General features: G+C 43.1%; 1 protein-coding gene across 2 annotated transcripts in view; it reads right to left on the bottom strand.

Annotated features, from left to right (window-relative positions):
- The window catches only part of LOC121293100 (V-type proton ATPase 116 kDa subunit a-like), a 107,499-nt gene extending 88,317 nt beyond the window's left edge, over nucleotides 1–19,182 (bottom strand). The window contains exons 1-2 of one of the 2 annotated variants that reach the window (XM_041215730.1): nucleotides 18,969–19,182; nucleotides 279–410 (exon numbers count right to left, since the gene is read on the bottom strand). In XM_041215730.1, the coding sequence (XP_041071664.1) occupies nucleotides 279–395 (117 nt within the window). In that variant the 5' untranslated portion in view covers nucleotides 396–410; nucleotides 18,969–19,182. The remainder of the gene's footprint in view (nucleotides 1–278; nucleotides 411–18,968) is intronic. The other variant, XM_041215731.1, reaches the window with a different exon arrangement.
- Nucleotides 19,183–22,344: the final 3,162 nt, after the last annotated feature.

Below are 22,344 nucleotides of genomic sequence, written 5' to 3' on the forward strand. Positions count from 1 at the left end.
TCAATAGCATGTGGCATCAGGAGTAATCCAGAAAATTTGGGAATATCACTATAACCTCCACGTTCTCCTCCACATACCCATTTTGACATGGACACGTAACACTGTCCCTTCATAATCCTTTGCAATTGGAACTCCCTCCCTAACGGTATGTGGGAATACCTTCACCACATGGGCTGCAGCAGTTTAAAAAGCCACCTTTCCAAGGGTTAAGAAGGATGGGCCTTACCCATATTTAGAAATAATTTTTGAAAAATTAAAGCCTATCAACTTTTACTTACATCTCGAAACTGCATAAAACCGAGCTCTCCCAGCTCAGAGATGCAGCAATAGGCAGCCTCAACCTGCAGAAAGAGTTGGGTCAGGCACATCTCCTCACTTCGAAACAGTGATGCCATCCTTCTGCCGTTTCACTGAGGAAGAAGATTTAAAGAATGCAGTAAGTAATATAAATTAGTAGGGTAAATGTCACATTAGGGATACTAGAGCATGGGGGTTTGCAGGTGAAGAGTGAGACTGGAGAATGAGGAATCAGAATGAAATGGAAACCAAGCAATGAGAGCTTGGGGGAACAGCGGAGATTGGAAACTTGGGTGAGGAGTAAGGGGGGGGTGGGGAGAGGGTGTGCTGGGAGAGAGAGAGAGAGACAGGTTCCCCACAACCACACCTATCTACAGAGCCAGGAACAACAACATCAAGGTAGTAAGTGGAAACAACACTAATAGAGGTGTGGCCTGTAAAAGGTTAGTGAAAACTGGGGACTTTACTGTGGTTAAGCAGTGAAAGGTTGTTTCCAGATGAAACGGGACGGGAAGGGGAGAGGGAGCCAAAGAGGAGAAAGATTCTTGATCTGAGAGCAATTAGACAATGGAGGTGCCTCACCAAATGTGGCCGAGGTAGAAATTAATCCTAAATTGCAAAGTTAATGGGGTAAATATCTGGAAAGAAGAAACATTTAATAAATGAGTGGGAATTGAGGTTAAAGGAGAGAACACCAGTGGTAGAGGCCAAATAGTCTCTTCCTGGATTGTTATTTCTATAATTCAACAAAAAGCCACCCAGTTTTGATGTGTGATGTCCAAGTACTGGTCAGCTCTGACTGAGGTTCCCAGTTCAAAATTATCACCTTTAAACAAAACAAAATCTCATGAGATAGTGAGAGACTGGATCTGATAAAGTACCATTGCCTGGGGAACTAAACCAGTGCAGTACAGGAGGCCTCCAGCTGTATTTTCAGGGTGACTATTAGCGAGTTGTAACTGGTTGGATGTTAGAGCACTGGACATCTTACCACTAGTTACATATAGACAATCAGTAAGCAATTGCATAGTCAAATCTGTGTTACCACTATTACTATTAGTTACCATTAATTTCATTACCCCTCTTCAAAGGCTCACTTAAGGCCTTGTGGTTCTTGAAACTTTTCACATAACAGCTGTTTCCATGAAAACACAAATGATACTCAATAGCAGAAGAACCAGCCTATACAAGGCAAATGCAATAACATTTGTAAAAAATCATGTGATTGGATGTCACATGATCTGACATCACATAGACAGAAAGTCACATGATCCATTCTCTTCCACTCCTACTGCCCCCCCTGCCCCCGCCCCCGCCCACCCCAGGAATGCCAGTTGAGCCTGATCACTGCTCTCCATAATTCTAGGTTTGTTTTTAAAAGGATAAGTCTTCAAATCACCTTAACACCTGACAGCATTGATGTTTGTAATTTTACTTTTGAGGAACTGCCCTGACACCAGAAGAGGAGAGGGGGGATCTGATTGAGCGTGCTGGAAGGTTTGAGGTGTCCAGCAGCTGCCAGGTAGAGTGACTGTGTGCTGTCCTCACCTCATCTGCATTGTCGAGCAACTCAACTGCTGGCCTTGTGAACACAAGTTAATCGCATGAGCTGCCTTCTTTGGAGAGCTTTTAACTCTTGCCATGCGTGGAATTGACACTCAGATAGATATTATTGTGGAAAACCTGTTATTATTAAAAGTTGGACGAGGGACCAATTTAATTCCCCCCTCCCCCTTCCCACCTGGGTGTCATGATAATAGTTGATTGTGGTAGGGGACTCCAGTATTAGATACTATATGGTACTCTGTACTAGATAGGGGTCACCTGACCTGGGAGTTGCAGGTCAGATAGCACATGTTGGACCCTGTCTTGCAAGAATTCAGTAACTGCAGATATGTGTTTACCTTAGGATAATGTGTTATCAATAAAGTTATCTCAGCTACAACGTCGACGGCCTGTGTGCATCATTGAAACAAAAAAACAAGACTTGGTGTCAGAAGTAAATTAAACGCACAGTGGAGGTTGTTAAACCACTGACGGAGCTCAGTTTGGAGGGGAATCTCACCGCAAACTGGAGGAGGTTCCAGCAGCGATTCCAGCTGTACCTCACAGTGACGGGCAGTGATAAAAAAAAGACCCTACAATCTTTCTTCACATAGCAGGGGAAGAAACCCTCAAAAGTCTACACACGTTCACGTTTCAAAGAGATGAGAAACAAAATGACTTGAAAGAAATAATGGAAAAATTCGAAGCTTACTGCAGCCCTAAGAAAAACATCACGTATGAAAGATACCGATTTTTTTATGTGCACGGAAGGCAGTGACAAGATTATTCAGTACGCAACTGAGCTGAGAAAATGAGCTACATCGTGTGAATTTGGAGGCTTGAAGGATCACTCATCCAAGATAGAATAATTTATGGAATCGCAAATGACTCTCTAAGGGAAAGGCTTTTGAGAGAGGTTGATCTCAAACTGCAGAAAGCAATAAATATCTGCAGAGCAGCAGAGACAACAAAATGCCACATTAAACAGATGACAGAAGATGATAAGCCACACACAGTCAAGCAGCTAGATGCAGTTAAACAGAAACAGTCCCGGGAAAGAACAAATAGATAGTTTGAATGTAAAAAGAGTAGAACTGCTATTAAAACATTTAAATGCAGCAGATGTGGAACAGAACATTTACCGCATTGTTATCCAGCCTATGGAAAGCAGCGTATGAACTGTGATAAATTAAGTCACTTCTCAAAGATGTGTAAATCGAAGAAAGTGCACACGATTGACACAGACACTGACACTGAACTTTTCATTGGTGCAGTAACAACTAATTCCAAAGAAGACGAATGGAAGGCTGATTTAAAAATTGCCAACATGATGGTGAATTTCAAAGTGCACAAGCAAATGTCATTCCCATAAGCCTGTATTGTAAGATAAGCAAAGGAAAACAGCTTACTAAAACAAGAGCGGAGCTGTCTGCTTATACAGGTGAAAAAAATGCTGTAGAAAGCAAGTGCACACTTAAAGTGAACTACAAAAAACAGCCTCAAGCATTTCCATTCCTAGTGGTGAAAACTGATGCAAAACCCATTCTTGGAATCAAAGCTTTTGAAAATCTGAAGCTAATAAAGAGAATAATGACTGTCACCACTGATGACATCCTGAGCGAGTATAAAGATGTGTTCCAGGGAACTGGCTGCCTAAAAGGAGAGCACATCATCAAGATTGACGAAACTGTAATACCCAATGTACACCTGGCCAGGAAAATACCAGTAAAGCTGAGAGACCAACTGAAAGCCAAGTTGGACAGAATGGAGAAACTTCACAAAATCAAGAAAATTGTAGAACCGACAAAGTGGGTTAATCCAGTTGTAATTGTAGATAAATCAGATGGGAATCTGAGAGTCTGTTTGGATTCCAGAGACCTAAACCAGGCAGTACAAAGAGAGCATTACCAGCTGCCCACAGTAGAAAAGATCATGTGTAAGCTAGCTGATGCAAAATGCTATACAGTCTTGGATGCGAGTTCAGGCTTCTAGCAGGTCAAGCTGGATGAACACAGCTCCTATCTCTGCACCTTCAACACACCATACGGATGATACAGGTTTTTACGTTTACCTTTTGGTATTAATTCAGCTCAGTAGGTTGTCCACAGAACAGTGAAGCAGTTGTTTGAAGAGTTAGGGGGCGTGGAAACCTATATCGATGACGTGCTGGTCTGGGGAACCTCACGAGAAAAACACGACCACAGACTGAGGCAGGTTGTGGCCAGAGCCAGACAAAGGAACCTCAACCTGAAGAAGGAAAAGTTTAAAATAGGTCTTCATGAAATCAAATACTTGGGACATGTGCTAACAAGTGAGGGACTGAAGCCGGACCTGAGTAAAATTGAAGCAGTCGTGAACATCCCAGCCTCAGAATGTAAGGAAGACTTGGAGAGGTTTTTGGGAATGGTGACATAACTTGGAAAATTCATTTCAAACATGTTAGACTTGACAGCTCCTCAGAGAACAGCACTGGGAACAAAGTCACTAGGAAGCTTTGACCAGTCTGAAAAAAACACTGACCCAGGCACCAGTGTTAAAGTATTACAACGTCAGTTAGCCAGTCAAGATCTCAGTGGATGCTTCAAAGGCTGGCCTGGGAGCTGTCGTTTTGCAAAATGAGGCACCAGTGGCATACTCTTCAAAGGCAACGACTGAAACACAGCAGCGGGATGCTCAAGTAGAGAAAGAAATGTTAGCAATTGTATTTGGTCTAGAATGTTTCCATCAGTTTGTTTATGGCAAAAAGGCAGAGATAGAGTTTGATCATAAGCCTTTGGAAGCTATACTTAAAAACCCCTGAACTGTGCACCACCAAGAATCCAAATATTACTAATGCATCTGCAGAAGTACCAGGTCAGAGTTAAATATTAAACGGGCAGGAAATGTCCATCGCAGACACTCTGTCACGTGCATACCTACCCATCACGGAGGAAGAGGATAATGAAATGGAAGCACAGATTCACATGTTGACATAAATCTTACCTGTGGCTGTAACCAAACTGGATGAGATCAGGGAAGTGACGAAGAATGAAGCCACCCTGAGAAAACTGCAGCAAACTGTGTGGGCCAGCCAGTTTGCACATTGGAGCGGAGCCGCTTCTGCTGTACAAGAGTACTGGAACTTTTGTAAGGATCTTCATGTAGCAAAAGGAATACTTTTCAAGGGCGAAAAGATCATAATTCCTCCAACACTGAGAGAAAGAAATGCTGCAGCACATACATGAAAGTCACCTCAGCATAGAAACATGCAGGAGAAGAGCTCGAGATGTAATGTATTAGCCTGGAATGCGAGTACAAATCGGTGAAATGGTGAATGCAGTGTGCAGTGTGCCAAAAGTGCAGTAAATCACAACAAAAAGAACCACTTCAACCACACAGAGGCCCTGGCAGAAAATTGGAGTGGACTTGTTCACATTTTGATAACAGTGAGTACCTACTAGAAGTAGATTATTACTCCAAGCTCTTTGACTCTGTGCTGCTGAGAAATGATAGTAAGAGCATCGCTGTAATAAATTATTTAAAACCAATATGTGCTCACCACGGCACACCTGAAGTAATCATCTCCGATAACGGTCCACAATTCACAGGCACTGAGTTTCACAAAGTTGTACAGGACTGGGAGTTTGGCCACATTACGTCAAGTCCCAAATATCCACAATCCAACAGAATGCTGGAATGTACCTTGCAGACCTTAAAACACCTGTTGAAGAAGGCAAAGGCAGACAGAAGAGACCCCTACCCAGCTCTGCTGGATTTGAGGAATACTCCATTAGAGAGCATTGGATCACCTCCAGCACAGCTCCTGATGGGGAGAAGACTAAGAACTAAGCTTCTATCTGCGCCCCAAGTGTTATTTCCACAGCCAGTGAGCTACAGTGCACAGGACCCACTCAAAGTGAAGCAGCAGAAGCAGAAACAATACTTTGATCGAGGCGCCCAACCTCTGCCTGTCCTGAACATGGGAGAGACAGTGAGGATTCAGCATGAAGGGATCAGGAATCCTGCTGTTGACTCAGGAGTCACAGGAGAACCAAGGTCATACATGGTGCAGACTCCAAACGGACAACAGTATAGGAGAAACTGGAAATTCTTATAGAAAACAAATAAGCGGCATCCCTGCTCTGACCCAGAAAGTGTCGCTGTAGATCAAAAACCAGAACGCACCAGTGAAGCAACAGATAACCAGACAAAGCCTGAATCCTGAAAATTATCCAAGGAGCTGAAGAAGTCCCCTTGTCCTTCAAAATCACCTCTTGTCACCATTCAGAACATCCAGTGGAAGAATTGTGAAAAAAAGCAGAGATACAGAGATGAGTAAAAGACAAAACAGACTGATCAAAACAGAGTGAGAAAGAATGGATAAGAGACTTTGTGTACTTGAGTTGTATAAATGTTTTTTTAAAAAATGGAAATGTCATGATAGTTGATTGTGGTAGCGGACTCTAGTATTAGATACTGTACGGTACTCTGTACTAGATATGGGGTCACCTGACCGGGAGTTGAAGGTGGGATAGCACATGTTGGAGCCTTTCATGATAGACTTCAGTTATTGCAGATATCTGTTTATGTTAGGAAAATGTGTTATCAATAAAGTTATCTCAGCTACAATGTCGACAGCCTGTGTGCATCATTGAAACAAAAAACAAGACAGAGGGGGCAGTTAATATAGAGCAGGGGACTAACCATTCCTCGCTCTCACTGACGTGACCAATAGTAAATTTAAATTACAGGCACAAAGGATATCAGCCTGAAGCTGATGGGGTATCTTCAAATAAAAAGATGGCATCATTAGGGCCTGATCAGCAATTTTAACCTGAGGCCTGATCAGTAATGGCCAGGGCTGCAGCAAAGTAAGACGGGAAGAACAGGATTGCTGCTCGGGGACCCACAAGAAAACTGTGAGCCTTCCCCTGCCTCAGCCTCTGCCACTCCCAACTTCCTGCACTGCCCCTGTGTCACCTATAACTCTTGTGTCTCTCCCCCTACACCGTCCTTCCCCTGCCCCACTAGCCCCTCTTCCCTACCCCGCCCCACCTAATTTCCTTTGGAATGTTACCATTGAATCTTTTCCCACCACCCCAACAGCCAGTGCATTCCAAATCCTAATCACTTATTGCAGGAATAGCTTTCTCCTCACGTCACCTCTGGTTCTTTGGCAATCACCTTGGGTCTGTACCCTATGGTTATCAATTTTTCAGTCATTGGAAACAGGGTCTCTATCTTTACTCAAACAGAACCCTTCATGGTTTTAAACACCTCAATCAAATCTCCTCCTAGCTTTTTCTATTCCCAGGAGAGTAATCCAGCTCCTCCAGTCTATTCACGCAATTGTAATCTCTCAGCCCTGGAACCGTTCTAGTAAATCTCTTCTGCACTTTCTGCAAAACCTTTATGTCCTTCCTGAAGTGTGGTGCCTGGAATTTGACACTGTCCTGTTTTGGATAGTCCCTGTGGACTCTTGGTGTGGCTCTTGGCTTAAGTTATGCATGCTCTATTTTCCCTTAGACAGTCTGTAGTCATACTCTAGTACTTGCTTTAAACTTGTTTGTTAACACTACATCTAAACAGGTTATAGAGTAGGTATGTTGCTCCTAAGCACAGTGTTTTCCATCCTTTCGTCTCTCTCTTGAGAGTCTGGTACATGTATAACTGAAACAAAAATAAAAATTGCTGGAAAAACTCAGCAGGTCTGACAGCATCTGTGGAAAGGAAGGGCAGAGTTAACGTTTTGAGTCTGTATGACTCTTCATCAGAATCTTCAAATGTCTTCCTTTCCACAGATGCTGTTAGGCCTCCTGAGTTTTTCCAGCAATTTTTGTTTTTGTTTCAGATTTCTAGCAGGTATTTTGCTTTGATCTTACACGACTAACTGATGTCAGTGATGCATCATCATCTACATCACTCATTAGCTTATCTATTCCATTAACCCATTACAGTACAAATGCTCCAGCTGGCATTAGACTAGTGTTTTATAGAGGTTTAGCACAACTTCTTGGCATTGCACTTCTATTTATAAAGTGCACGATCCCATATGCTTTATTAATTGCTTTGTTTAACTGTCCTGTCATCTTCAAAGATTTGTACACAAGTATCCCTGTGGTGTCTCTGTTTTTCACCCCTTTAAAATTGTACCATTTATTGTCTCCCCTCATGCTTCCTATCAAAATGTATCACCCCACACTTTCTGCAGTGAATTTCATCTGCCATTTTTTTTTATTCGTTCATGAGATGTGGCCAGCATTTATTACCCATCCCTAATTGCCCTAGTTCAGAGCATTTAAGAGAGCATTGCTGTGGGTCTGGAGTCACATGTAGGCTAGACCAGGTAAGGAATACCAATTTCCTTCCCAAAAGGACATTAATGTACCAGATGGGTTTTTTCAACAATCAACAATGGTTCCATGGTCATCATTAGACTTCAAATTCCAGATTTTTATGAATTCAGATTCCACCATCTGGTGGGATTTGAACCCAGGTCCCCAGAGCATTACCCTGAGTCTCTGGGTTACTAGTCCAGCAACAATACCACTACACCATCGCCTCCCCATGTGTCACTTATTCCACCAGCCTGTCCCGCCCTCTTAAAGTCTACTTACTACAGTTTTCCTCAATGCTTACTATATTTCCAAGTTTTGTGACATCTGCAAAAATGTCAATACTGTTCCCTGTAACCCCCAAGTCATTAATATATATCAGAAACAGCTGTGGCCCTACAATTGAACCCTGCAGAAGTCTACAGTCCCTCCTAAAACAGCCACTCCCCACCACTGCTATCTTTCCTTCAACCAATTATGGATACATGCTGCTACTACTCCTTTGCATTTCAGCAACTTCTTACACCATCCTCCTTCTCCAGGTACCAAGCCCCAAGAGGGCATTGGTGACCATGCACTTCCCTTGGTTTAGTCTATGATTATGCTTAGCAAAGTACTGCCTTTGCCTTCTGCAGTATATCCGACCAGGAAACTCTTCTGCTTTTGCTGCCTGCTATCAGGCTATTGGAAGGATTTGTAATCAACCTGTTTGACCACGCTATGAACACATCTTCTGTGGCCATCAATTCTCGGAGTGGGACTTGAACCTGGAGTCTCTGACCCAGAGGTAGGGCACTACCCACTGCACCACAAGACCCCTGTCTAACTTCTTACGTACATCTTTGAAAACAAATGCTTAATAAACAGGCCCTATAACTGAGAGTCTTAGAAACCATCTTAAAACATTTTGTGCTCAACCAACAGTTAGAGAAAGTTGTATCTGATTAATCAGTCCTAATAGCTTTCAGATGTCCTTGTAATTAATCTGAGTGGTTCATTTAGATGAGCACCAATTAGCGACAAAATGATTTATTTTTCTGAAATGAACAAGTTGACAACAACTGAAACAGTGATGTTAGCTTGAAAAGCTGATGGGTTGCAAGTACATGAGTGTAAAACATTGGAAATTGATCTTTACTCTCTCTGGTGTGAAATGGGCTTCACCGCATTTCAGTTATTCACTGTTTCACCCTCTGGCATGGTGTCTCTGAGGTTACAGAACATACCATTGTGAACATGGTTGTATTGAACCAAATTGACCGAGTAGAAGAAGGAAAAAGTTGTTGAGATGTGCATGTACTAAGGCAACATTCCCTATATCAGGAGGCTATGCTGAGTTTGTGCAGCAGTGTTTGAGATTATCCTTTGATGTCAGGAGCACCAGTTTAGAAGCAAGTGAATTTTCCTCTTATTCAATTGTGAAAGCTTCCAGAGGAAGGTTAGCTTTAGTCATGTTTCCACTGAAAAATTCCAAAGTGAAACACTATGTTTGCTTTATCCACATTTGGGTCTAGGTTGATTAGACAAGGGCAGACCGAAGGCAGAGATAGCCTGAAGCTGTGTCACTCATAGTCACACTCCAAACAATCTCCATGTCATTGGCAATGTTTGTTGTTTAATGCAGGAAACATCAAATATATTTACAACCATAACAGATTGTATCTCTGGAAATTGCAGAGAGGGTGTCCTGTACACCATCACCCAAAAGGTCAAAATTCTGCAGTGGAGAATTCCACAAAATCTCAGCTCTGAGGGAATTCTATAATTCTTCATAAAGTGCACTTACAACCTGTTGAAAAAGATAAGGACCAGGATTGTTGAGTAAATAATGGTGGGTGTAATGCGCACCTCATCATTAATGTGTAAATATCCCAGCAATTTGTGGAGAGGAAGAGATAGCTATGAGTTGCAAATTATAAGCTGCTGGACTCTTTGCGCCTGCACACCATTAGCCTTGTGGAAACTTGCTGTCAAGCTACCTGTGAGTGTCAAGAAATTGCTGCATTTGTGTGGTAAAAATGAATTAAACTGGCTGCAGAAATCTAGGGCTGGTACTTAATGACGTCAGGACCCTCTTAATGATGACATTTTTGTTCCTGCAGTGCCACTCGCTTCTCTGGCCCAGAAAGGGAGCAATTTAAACAGTACTGTCTCAATCCAGCAGGTAGCAAATTGTTTCTAGAGGTTTTCCAAGTGTTAATTTTTTATTATGTTTTCTTATTTTTCCCAACTCTTCTCTCCCTTAATCAAATCTTTCTTACCTCTCATTTCTGATTCTGCACCTGATATGACTCTAAATTACCCACACTCAATCACCCTATTTCCTTCTCGACCATGTTTCTGCTGCTTTTTCAATGCTTAAATCTAATTAATTAAGGAATTAGATTGTTGATCTCATCCTTCATTAAGGTCCCTGATGCCCTGTAACCCTTGCCATGCTAACAGCTCGCAATTCCAGCAATTTTTGGTGCAAAAGATGTTCGAGCTAGTGAGAAAAGAAATTTAACAAATGGGCACTTTCCAGCAAATTCTGGGCCAAAATTATCTCCTTTTGTGCCATAATGATTCTGGCTATAAAATATCTGTTTGTTTCCTCTTAGTTCCCGAATTTGTCATAGAATTGGACCATTTAGCCTATCCAGACTATGTGGACTGTTTTCTCTATGGCCAATGAGTCTAACTCCTCTGTTTTGCTCACATTAATATATATTTTCATGTATAAACTTCACACCACAGATCCTGGATTAAATTAGGAACATTGATCGGAGATTTATGAAAATTGAGCACATTTTTTGTTTTGCAAATTATTTTGTACGTTAAGCGAACTTGTAAAGATTATCTGCTGTTAATATTTGACTTGCTTTAATTCACCTTACCCCTTCCTAAACCTAATTTTCAGTTTGGAGGTTCAGATCTGTCAAAATGTTATCCACCCATCACTTAGACATCTAGAATTACTGTTTACAATGTACTTAGCAATGATAATGGGTTTATTCTTCATCCGCATAAGAAAAACATGTATTTAGGTGGCACCTTTCATAACCTCAGGACATCTCAAAGTGCTTCATTGTCAAGTACTTTATTTTTAAGTTACCGTTGTTTCACTAGAAACTTTGGCACCCAATATGCGCACGATGAGCTCTCACAAACAGCAATGAGATGAATTATCTACTATTTGTTTTGATGGTGCTGGTCGAGGACTGAATGTTGAGAGATCAGGAAAACTCCTTTGTCATCTATAAAAAGTGCTGTGAAATTGTTTGGTCCACATGACTAGATTATCTGCTCACGTGATAAGCATCACCTCCAACTGTGCAGCATTCCCTCAGCACTACACTGAAATGTTAGCCTAGATTTAAGTGCTAAAATGGCACCTTTCCATTCCTTGTGGAAACAGTAACTGCATTGGGAAAAGAAAGTAAGTACATGAAGAATGTCTAAATTCCTAGAGTGTCCTTATATATTAAAGCTCTATTTATTAAGAGTGATCAAATATCAGATCCCATCTTAGGTTGGATTGACTGTGGAGCAATAAATGTTTGCATTTATATAACACTACAAACACAAGAAAACTGCCCAGGGTGTTACATGAGATATTCAACAGAAACGAAGGTCAAATAGGAATCAAGAAGAGAGTTAGGTAATTCAGAAGGGGCAAGGTAGATTTTGAGGTTTTTGAGAGCTAGGGAAGAAGGGGGAAGGCACAAGAAGAGCATTCCAGAATGCAGACATATGATGGCTGATGCCTCTCTTGCAGTTCACAATGATCACAATGGAAGAAAAAATGGTGAATTTTTAAAAAAGAAGCAAATGAGAGAAGTAGAAGACCGAGGGAAAGAGCCAACAGAATTTATCGAATGATGTTATTCAACTTTTGCTTTAATTTACCAAAGGAAGAGCAAAGAGAAGAAAATGAAAAGGCCTGGAAAGCCTCTTCGGTGTGGTGAAAATCCCAGAAATTCTCCTCACAGTTCATAATGCTTCTAAGTTCCAGATTTTGAAATTGTGCCCTGTACACCAAAGTCTAAGTCATTAATATATACCAGAAAAAACAAGGTCCCAACACTGAACCATTAACCACTACACTCTGTTTCCTGTCACTCAGCCAATTTTGTATCCATGTCACTACTTTCCCTGTTATTCCATGAGACATAACTTTGCTCACAAGTCTGTTGTGTGACACTGTATCAAATGCCTTCTGGAAGTCCATGTACACCACATCAACAGCATTGCCCTCATCAACATTCTATTACCTCTTCAAAAAACTCCATGTTAAAGACCATTTTCCCTTAACAAATCCATGCTGGCTTTCCTTAATTACCCACATTTGTCCATGAAGCTATTAACTTCCCACCACCAAAGTTCAACTGACTGGCTTGTAGTTGCTGGAATTATCTTTACACCCTTTTTTCGAGCAAGGGTGTAATGTTTGCAACTCTCCAGTCTTCCGGAACCACCCGAGTCTAAGGAAGACTGAAAAATTATTGCCAATGCCTCCACAAATTCCACTCTCACTTCCCTCTGTATCCTTGGATGCATCTCATCTGATTCTGGTGCTTTATCAACTTTAAGTACAGACAAATATATCTAATACCTCCTCCTTATCAATCTTAAACCCATCCAGTATATTAATTTCCTCCTATTTCACTGTGACTTGGGTAACATCTTCTGCCTTGGCAAAGACAGATGCAAAGTATTCATTTAACACCTCAACCATGCCTTCTGCCTCCATATGTAAATCCCCTTTTTGGTCCCTAATTGGCTTTATCCCACCTTTTACTACCCTTTTACTCTTTATGTGCCTATTGAAAACTTTGGGATTCTGTTTTATGTTGCCTGTCAGTCTCTTTTCATACTCCCTCTTTGCTTTTCTCATTTGCTTTCTCACTTGCCCACTAAACCTTCTATATTCAGCCTAGTTCTCCATTGTATTATGCACCAGACATCTGTCAAAAGCATCCTTTTTCATCTTCATCTTAAAGGAGGAAAGAAAGGTCGGGACACTAAGTGTTTAGCAAGATGATTCCAGAGTTTTGGGTTCATGCAGCTAAAGGTTACCAATGGTGGAAGGAAACAAATCGGGGATCTGCAGGAGATTGGAATGAGAAGAGTGCAGAGTTCTTGGATTGTTGTAGGACTGAAGGCTACTTCAACATTTGAAAACAGGTTTGAGAATTTTAAAATCAAGTCACTGCTGGACTTCAAGCCAGCAAGCATAGGAGTGATGGGTGAATGGGAGTTGCTGCAATTTAGGATATGGGCCACAGAGTTTTGAATGAGCTCATGTTTATAGAGGTTGCAAGTTAGAGGCCAGCTAGGATACTATTAGGAGTCTGGAGGTAACATAGACATGGATGAAGGTTTATGAAAGTTTCCACAGTAGAGAAGCTGAAGCAAGGGTAGAGTGCACAATTTTATGGAGATGGAAGTAGGCTGTCTTTCTGATGAAAAGGATATGAAATGGGAAGCTCAGCTCAGAATCAAATAGGAAGTCAAAGATGTGAACAGTCTTGTGTTCAGCCTTGGACAGCAGTGAGAGAGAGAGGGGTTTGGAGTCAGTGGCTAGGGAATGGAGTTTATGGCTGAGACCAAAGACAATGGAGTCAGTCATCCCAATATTTAATTGTGGGAAATTTTGGTTCAGTCATGTTGAATATTGAACGAGCAGCAGGACAAATCAGAGGCAGTGGAGATACTAGTGAGGCAGTGCTGGGTATGATCTGTATGCGTGTAGAATGTGATGTGCTTTGGACGATGTCACCGCACATAGATAAGAAATAGTACAAATAAGAAATAGGAGGAAGAGCCAAGGATAGATCCTTGGGGGACTCCAAACATAACAGTGTGGAAGTGGGAAGAGAAGCTATTGCAGGTGATTGTCTGGCTACAACTGAGTGTATAAGAAAGTAGCTAGTTGGAGGGAAGTCCCACCCAACTGGACAACACCACACAACCAATTCCACAATTCCGCCAAATCCAGGCTAATTAAGAGGAAGTTGGCATGTTAAGTTTCTCAGAAGAGTGCTGTCCAGTTGGAGTAATAAACTTTATCTTGCATACACAAAATTCTCCCTTTTTATGCTAATTTTCTCCTCCCTTCCTGAAGGTATTATCTCCTTGCTGAAGTCCATGTGCACTGGATGCCCTGTAATATTTCACCCTAGTGGCCACTCTTCGCAATAATGCCATATAAGATGTATCATTGTTGACCCTGGCCATGCGCTTGCCCAACATTCACAGATGCAAGTTTTGCACTAGGGGCCACTAGCTAGTAAATCAGGTGTAGGGACTGTAGCTAATAGAGCACACAGCCCACCCAGCCCCACCCCTTCTAATACAGGAGTGGTGAGGCCAATTGTATCTTCACCCAGGTTGAGATCAGCAAACTCAACTAAATCAGGAATCAAATGTGGGACAACAAAAACAATTTTTAATTTAGTTAGCACTTTGAACATAGTAAAACATCCTATAGTAATTCACAGGATTGCAGATCACTGAGCCATGTAAGATGATACGAAGACAGGCAACCAAAAGCTTAGTTAAAGAGGTAAGTTTTAAATATTGACTTAAAGGAGGAGAGAGAAAGCAGAAAAGTTTAGGGAGAGATTTTCACAGCATACCACCTCAGCAACTGAAGTCATATAGTTGCCAATGGTGGGACAATAGAAACTGAGAGAGTGCAAGAGGCTAAAATTGAAAACATGCAGAGAATTGGAACCAGCTGAGAGTAGACCCACCCAGCTGGACAATAGAGCAGAGGTGTTGGAGAAGGATTGTGTTGTCAAACAGGTCAAGAAGGGTGAGGAAGGATGGTCACAGTCACACAGGATGTCTTTGATAAAGACTGTGGGCAGAATTTTTCCCTCAGCGATTTGGGGGTGGGGCCCACCCGCCTACATGAAAATGATGCGGAATAACTTAATTGAGGTCACTGACAGGATAATTAAGCCACTTAAAGGACCGGCCTGTCCAACCTTAAGGCTGGCGGGCAGGCCAGGAGCCCCAGTGGGCTTCTGCTAATACATGAAACCTCACCCACCGGCGGGATGAGGTTTCATGTCTGCTTTTAAAAAGTTTAAGAAAGTTTCTGTGATATTTATTAACCTGTCCCATCTCATGAGGGAGACATGTTAATAATATTTTTATTATTCTATTTTTGACATTTGAAACACTTTCACGCTCTCCCTGAGACAGCCTTTAGTCTCGGGGAGCAGTGCGCTCTTACATGTGCATGCACGTAATAGCGCACTCTGACAGTCGGAGAATCTCTCCGCCCCCCCCCCCCCCACCCCCCTCCCTCCCCCCCCACCATGGCACTTCCCATCGGGCCTTAATTGGCCCACCCACTTAAAATGGCGGCGGGGCCTGTTTCGGGTGCTGCGATTGGCTGCCTGCCTGCTGCCAAGCCAGTGGGACCCGCCCGCCCGTCAAATTCTGTGTCAGTGTGGCGGCGGCAAAAAATTATGCTTGGAGGATTTCAAACATGGGGCAGAATTTTACGCTACCCTGGGAGTGGGTTGGTAGGTGGGTGGGGAGTGTAAAATTAGGTATGATGCCATCAGCGCTTTTCCCGGTGCCCACCCACCTGTCCCCGACCCCACCACAATTCTACATTCAACAGGGAGGTGTCAGGCGGCCTATCTTCCCTTAAGCCAAATGTGGCCCTGAATTGAGGCAATTTTCCCCACAGTGGGCAGAGAAGGGAGCCAGGTTTGGAGCCTGTCAGCTTCCACGCCTGGGGATACTGGTGGGAAAGGGTGCATGAGAGGTTTCCCCCAATGTCTGCCTCCACTACCCTGCCTATGTATCATGGCCCTTGCCCCTCTTGGCCCAACATGGCCCTGCTGAGAACCCTCCCAACTGATACCTCCATACAGCTCTAGCAACGATCTTCATTGGGAACTGGATGTAGTCCCAGTAATGGCTCCCATTCCCAGCAGCGCTGCTGGGATCAGAGAACTGCCAGCCATTTGATTCACTGGACTCCCTTGGAGGTGGGACTTCCTCTCAGATGGGGATGGATGTCTTACCTCAAGCCATTTAACGCCCATCCGAGCATGAAATGCCTGTGGGGCAGCTCACCAGAGCATAGGTGAGCTCCTCACCACCGGCTTTTTCGCTGGGGATGGGAACCCCAAGCAATACGTTAGATCCTGCCCGTGGAGTTATGGGAAAGATGGGCATGGGTTTAGGAGGTGATAACACGTTTTAGTTTTAAGGTTTGTCGTGATTAGTACTGCACAAAGCAGTGCCATCACTATCAGATATCCAAATCAGGTTGCCAATGGTAAACTTCATTTCATCTATAAAATGCAATTCAAATTGGGGATATTACCCCTCACTAAGCAGCAACATAACACCACAAACTTGTGTACCTGATTAAGAAGCAGTGTTATGTTGTGGTGTATTATAATTAAACCTTATCTGCACATACAAACTACAAGTTTTGACTAGTTTGCTGATGAACTGTTCCTAATTCCTCAAGTTAACAGCCTCTAAATTTCATGAAGGTACAGGCTACACTTTGAGAGACAGGGGAAGGTATATTTTGTGATTAGTTATACTTGTTGAACTGACAGCTAATTGGAAGAGCTCTGTTGCTTTTTACATCATCCTGTCCTCTAAGATTTGCTATGTTACTGACAATTAGATTTCTCCTTGTGACTGGAATACTTGATACTGTTGCACAACAATTCAGTCTGCACTAAGAAAACTAAAATACTTTATTTCAGGACTCGAAACTTGACTGTTCTGTAGAAGTGGTACATGAAGCAAATGTAGGAGTAAAAGCTCCATATTTTTGGAAAGATGTCAAGAGAGAGAGTTCAGAGGAGATTTACCAGAATGGGTTGAAGGGTTTGATGGTGTAAATAAGAAGAAACTCTTTCCATTAGCAGGGTCAGTAATCAGAGGACACAGATTTAAGGTAAATGGTAAGTAAGAACTAGAGAGGAGATGGTTGTTAATATTTGGAAAAAGTGGTGTTACAGAGTTGATCTTCAGACAACTTTTCTTAGGGGAAACATTTAATTTTATTTACAAGGCAGCAGCAGCAACTATACATGTGCATCAAATTCCACAACTAAAGAATAACTCCCTTGTAGAGGTTCCTAGCACTAACACATTGGTTTACACAGATCATGTGATCTTACAACACAGGTTATTCTTAAAGCTACAGTCCTACATTTCCCAAAACTACAAGCAGCCTTAAAATCTAGTAATAAATTCAAGTCGTTTTTGAATTGGAGAGGATAGAAGGGGAGAAAATTGCAGGACTATGAGGAAAGAGCAGCAAAGTTGTACTAATTGAATAGCTCTTTCAAAGAGTTCCAAAATGGCCTCTTTGTACGCTGTTTCATTCTATGATTCTAGGTGTCTGCCACCTTTCCACAATTTCCTGATCCTTCAAGGTTATCAATACATGTAATGGCTAAATATACCCAAGGGACACAGGTAAATAGAACTGCTAACTACACACTTACCTCTACTGTGGCTTAACATTCACGTAGTTTTTAAGATTCCAGTCCCTCTTTTATTCCACTGGGTGTGGTTTCAGAATATAATGCAACATTGATGCTGCTGAATTTGACAGCAATGGAGGAACACGTGGTTATGATTCCAAAACAACTGTACATACTCAGCTGGTGTTGAGTTAGGGCTCTATTGAGAAAGTATTGAAGGCAAACTCACTGGGCAGAATTCTGCCGTTGGCGAGCAGGGGGTGGGGCCCACTCACCGACGCGTAAAATGACACGGGATGTCGGGCGGAACCCCCGATGTCATCCCGCCCCATTTAAATTTTCAGGAAGGCGGGGGCTCAGCAGAATCAGCTGTGGGCCCGCCGACCTGTCAATGGCCAATTGAGGCCATTGACAGGATCAGTTATACAAATAAAGGACCTGCCCGTCCAATCTTAAGGTTGTTGGGTCGGCCAGGAACCCCGGTGAGGAATAAAAAAAACATGAAACCTCATCCACCGGCGGGATGAGGTTTCATTTAGGGTTTTAAAAAGTTTAATAAATTTATTATGTAAATTATGAACATGTTCCATCTCATGTGACATTGTCACATGAGGGGGACATGTTAGGGATTTTTTTTTCTCTATTTTTTAATATTTTTTAAAAGTGTCAGCGATCTCCCTGAGGCAGTGCTTAGCCTCAGGGAGATGTGTGCTCTGTCATGCGCATGCGCAAAAGAGTGCACTCTCGCTTTTGGGGAATCCCCCCCCCCCCACATAGCACTTCCCACCGAACGTCTTAATTGGCCGGCCCACATGCCACTCCGGTGTGGATCGTCTCCCCACCCGCCGGAGATTGGGTGGGGCACGCCTACCCAGCAGGCAGAAAATTCTGCCCACAGAGTTAATGTGGCATGGGGTATACTCACATAGTGTTCAGTACACTCGCAGTACTCAATACAGTGATATACTGGCACTCCAAACTATAGCATTCATGGAATCACTGCCACTCAGGCTGGAATCCCCAGTCTGGCAAATACAGTTTACACATTCCATACTTACTTTGCACTGACACACTCTTGTGATACTCTTCCTATACTTTGTCACACCATGTTCAGACTTAAAGGACCTTGGTTACTTAAGACTAGTTCAGGGCACTTGTCTTCCCTGAAATATACTCTCTCACAACAAACTGGAAACCAGATAGAAAATAATACACTATTACATGCTTTGTCCACTGCATTCTAAAGAAGTAATACAAACTATTTAAAAAGTACAGGTAAAGTATCTATCCACCCAAACTAAAAAGTAAAAAAAAGTGAATGGAAAATTAGAGGAGCAAATTGAAAACTTACAAGTTTGAATTATCTTCTCCTGTTCTTAAGATGAGCTCCAATCCACATACGTCTGTGCAATGCAAGTGAAGCAGCTGTGGAATTGTTAGCCTGAATGTTTTCGAGAACAGCTCAAGCATATATGGAATGTCGAGTGTGTGGGCAAAGGGCAGTGAGCGGGAGCTGGAGCTGGTTGGTGCTGAATCATTCACAATACTATTGAGAGTGAGATAGATGAGCAGTCACTGTACAGCTTGCTTTCACATCAACAACCACACCTGCTCAACCAGCAAGAAACTTGTAACTATACACAGTTACCCACCCCTGGGGAGTAGGTTCCTCGAAGCAAGAAAGAAAGACCTACACCTATTTACTGCTTTTCACAACCTTAGCAAAGTGCTTGCCAGCCAATGCAATACTTTTGAAGTGTTGTCACTATTGTAATATAGGGAACATGGCAGGCAATTTGCACACAGTATAGTCCCAGAAACAGCAATTTGATAATGACCCGATTATCTATTTTAGTGATGCTGATTGAGGAAAGAATATTGGCCAGGACAGTGGAGATAATAGTACCTTGGGATCTTTTTTGGCAGTCTCGGTTTATCGTCTCACCTGAGAGACAGCACTTCCAACAGCACAGTACTCCCTCAGTACTACACTAGAGTGTCATCCTCTAATTTTGTGCTGGTGTCCTAGAATGAGGTTTGAACCCCATTCTTCTGGCACAGAGGCATGAGTTCTACCAATTGAGCTGCATAATTCAGGAGCAAGAGTGCAGGAATATGTCATATAGCCCCTTGATCCTGCTCTGCCATTCAATGAAATCATGGCTGATCTTTGGTCTCAGCTTCACTTTCCTTACTGCTCTCCATTTGTCTCCATTCCCTTAGAGTCCAAAAATAGTTCATCATCTGAATATCAACAACCCTTTGAATGAAGAAATTTCTCCACATCTATGTCCTAACTGACCGACCCCTTTTCCTGAGATTATGGAGGGGTTAGATTGGTTAGCCTCTGAGCGTGCTTGTGAGATTGTAATGCATGATTAACCTGCATGCTTTGAGTGGAAAGCAGGCAGCGCGCACCTTCCTGCTATTTGCTCATTATAATGATCTCAGCATGCAGCCAACACTCCCCACACTGTTCACTGGCTGCACGCATCAACATGAAGCCCAATATAACTTACACTACTTAAAGCTAGCCTACACCTCTTAAAGGGGTCTCCACCCCAGGGTTTTAAAGGAAGTAGGTGAAAACATTGCAGGGGGCAGGGGTCCTAACTATAATATTCCAAAGTTCTCTCATTTCGGAAAATGTTTCTTTAGATTAGAAAATTGCACTCCTCAAAGATGATAAAGGGAAACCAGCAATCATAGGCCAGTTAGCAGGAAATTACCCAGTGGAATTTTCAACTGATTTTTCCTGTCCAAATGGCAGAAATATCAGCCGGCCAGGAACCCATTGGAATGTCCAACGGGTTTTGCCATGCCTCTTAAACTAACTTAAACTGGGATCAGCAAACACCGTCTGGGTTCTCCAACAAATCAGAGAGGGCTGGCAGGATGATGCATCCAATCTGTCAAAGGGGGGGATTAGTAATTACGGATCAATTGGACATGGATTATTAAGACGGAGGACCAGGGGTGGTAGCTCTCCAGTGATAAGCACTTATAGGTCACTGGCAATCCATGCCCACCTGGTCTACTGGGAAGCAGATGTCAGCAGTGACTTGCCATGAGGGCCTGAGCTTGCTGAGGTACTGGTGCCCGGAGGTCCCCAGCATCACAGGTGCCAGTCTTCAGCCAATTCGATTCACTCTATATAATATCAAGAAATGGCTGAAGGCACTGGATACTGCAAAGGCTATGGGACCTGACAATATTCAGGCAATAGTACTGAAAACTTGTGCTCCAGAACTTGCCGCGCCCCTAGCCTAGCTGTTCCGGTACAGCTACGACACTGGCATCTACCCAGCTATGTGGAAAGTTGCCCAGCTATGTCCTGCACACAAAAAGCAGGACAAATCCAACCCAGCCAATTACCACCCCATCAGTCTACTCTCAATCATCAGTGAAGTGATGGAAGGGGTCATCAACAGTGCTGACAAACAGCATTTGCTTAGCCATAACGTGCTCAGTGATGCCCAGTGATTTCCACCAGTGCCACTCAGCTCCTGACCTCATTACAGCCTTGGTTCAAACATGGGCAAAAGAGCTGAACTTCCGAAGTGAGGTGACAGTAACTGCCCTTGACATCGAGGTCGTATTTGATCGAGTGTGCATCAAGGAGCCCGATCAAAACTGGAATTAATTGGAATCGGGGGAAAAACTCTCCACTGGCTGGAGTCATACCTAACACAAAGGCAGGTGATTGAGGTTGTTGGAGGTCAGTCACCTCAGCTGCAGGAGTTCCTCAGGGTAGTGTCCTTGGCCCAACCATCTTCAGCTGCTTTATCAATGACTTTCCTTCCATCATAAGGTCAGGAGTGGGTATGTTCGATGAAGATTGCACAATATTTAGCACCATTCGCAACTCCTTAGATACTGAAGCAGTCCATGTCCAAATGCAGCAAGACCTGGACCATATCCAGGCTTGGGCTGACAAGTGGCAAGTAACATTCATGCCACACAAGTGTCAGGCAATGACCATGTCCAACAAGAGAGAATCTAACCATCGCCCCTTGACATTCAATGGCATTACAATCGCTGAAATCCCACGATCAACATCCTGGGAGTTACCATTGACCAGAAACTGAACTGGACTGGCCATATAAATACCGTGACTACAAGAGCAGGTCAGAGGCTAGGAATCATCCGATGAGTAACTCACCTCCTGACTCCCCAAAGCCTCTCCACCATCTACAAGATACAGGTCAGGAGTGTGATGGAATACTCCCCACTTGTCAGGATGAGTGCAGCTCCCACAACACTCAAGAAGCTTGACATCATCCAGGACAACCAGCCCGCTTGATTGGCACCACATCCACAAACATTCACTCCTTCCACCACCGACGCACAGTAGCATCAGTGTGTACCATCTACAAGATGTACTGCAGGAATTCACCAAGGCTCCTTAGACAGGAGCTTCCAAACCCACGACCACTACCATCTAGAAGGACAAGAGCAGCAGATCGATGGAAACCTGGAAGTCCCCCTCAAAATCACTCACCATCCTGACTTGGAAATATATCACTGTTCCTTCACTGCCGCTGGGTCAAAATCCTGGAACTCTCTAACAGCACTGTGGTTGTACCTACAGCACATGGACTGCAGTGGTTCAAGAAGGCATCCCACCGCCACTTTCTCAAGGGCTTCTAGGGATGGGCAATAAATGCTGGACCAGCCAGCGAAGCCCACATCCTGTGAATGAATTTTTAAAAAATGTTGAAAAAGCC

Source organism: Carcharodon carcharias, chromosome 21, assembly GCF_017639515.1.
Source record: "Carcharodon carcharias isolate sCarCar2 chromosome 21, sCarCar2.pri, whole genome shotgun sequence".
NCBI lineage: Eukaryota > Metazoa > Chordata > Chondrichthyes > Lamniformes > Lamnidae > Carcharodon > Carcharodon carcharias.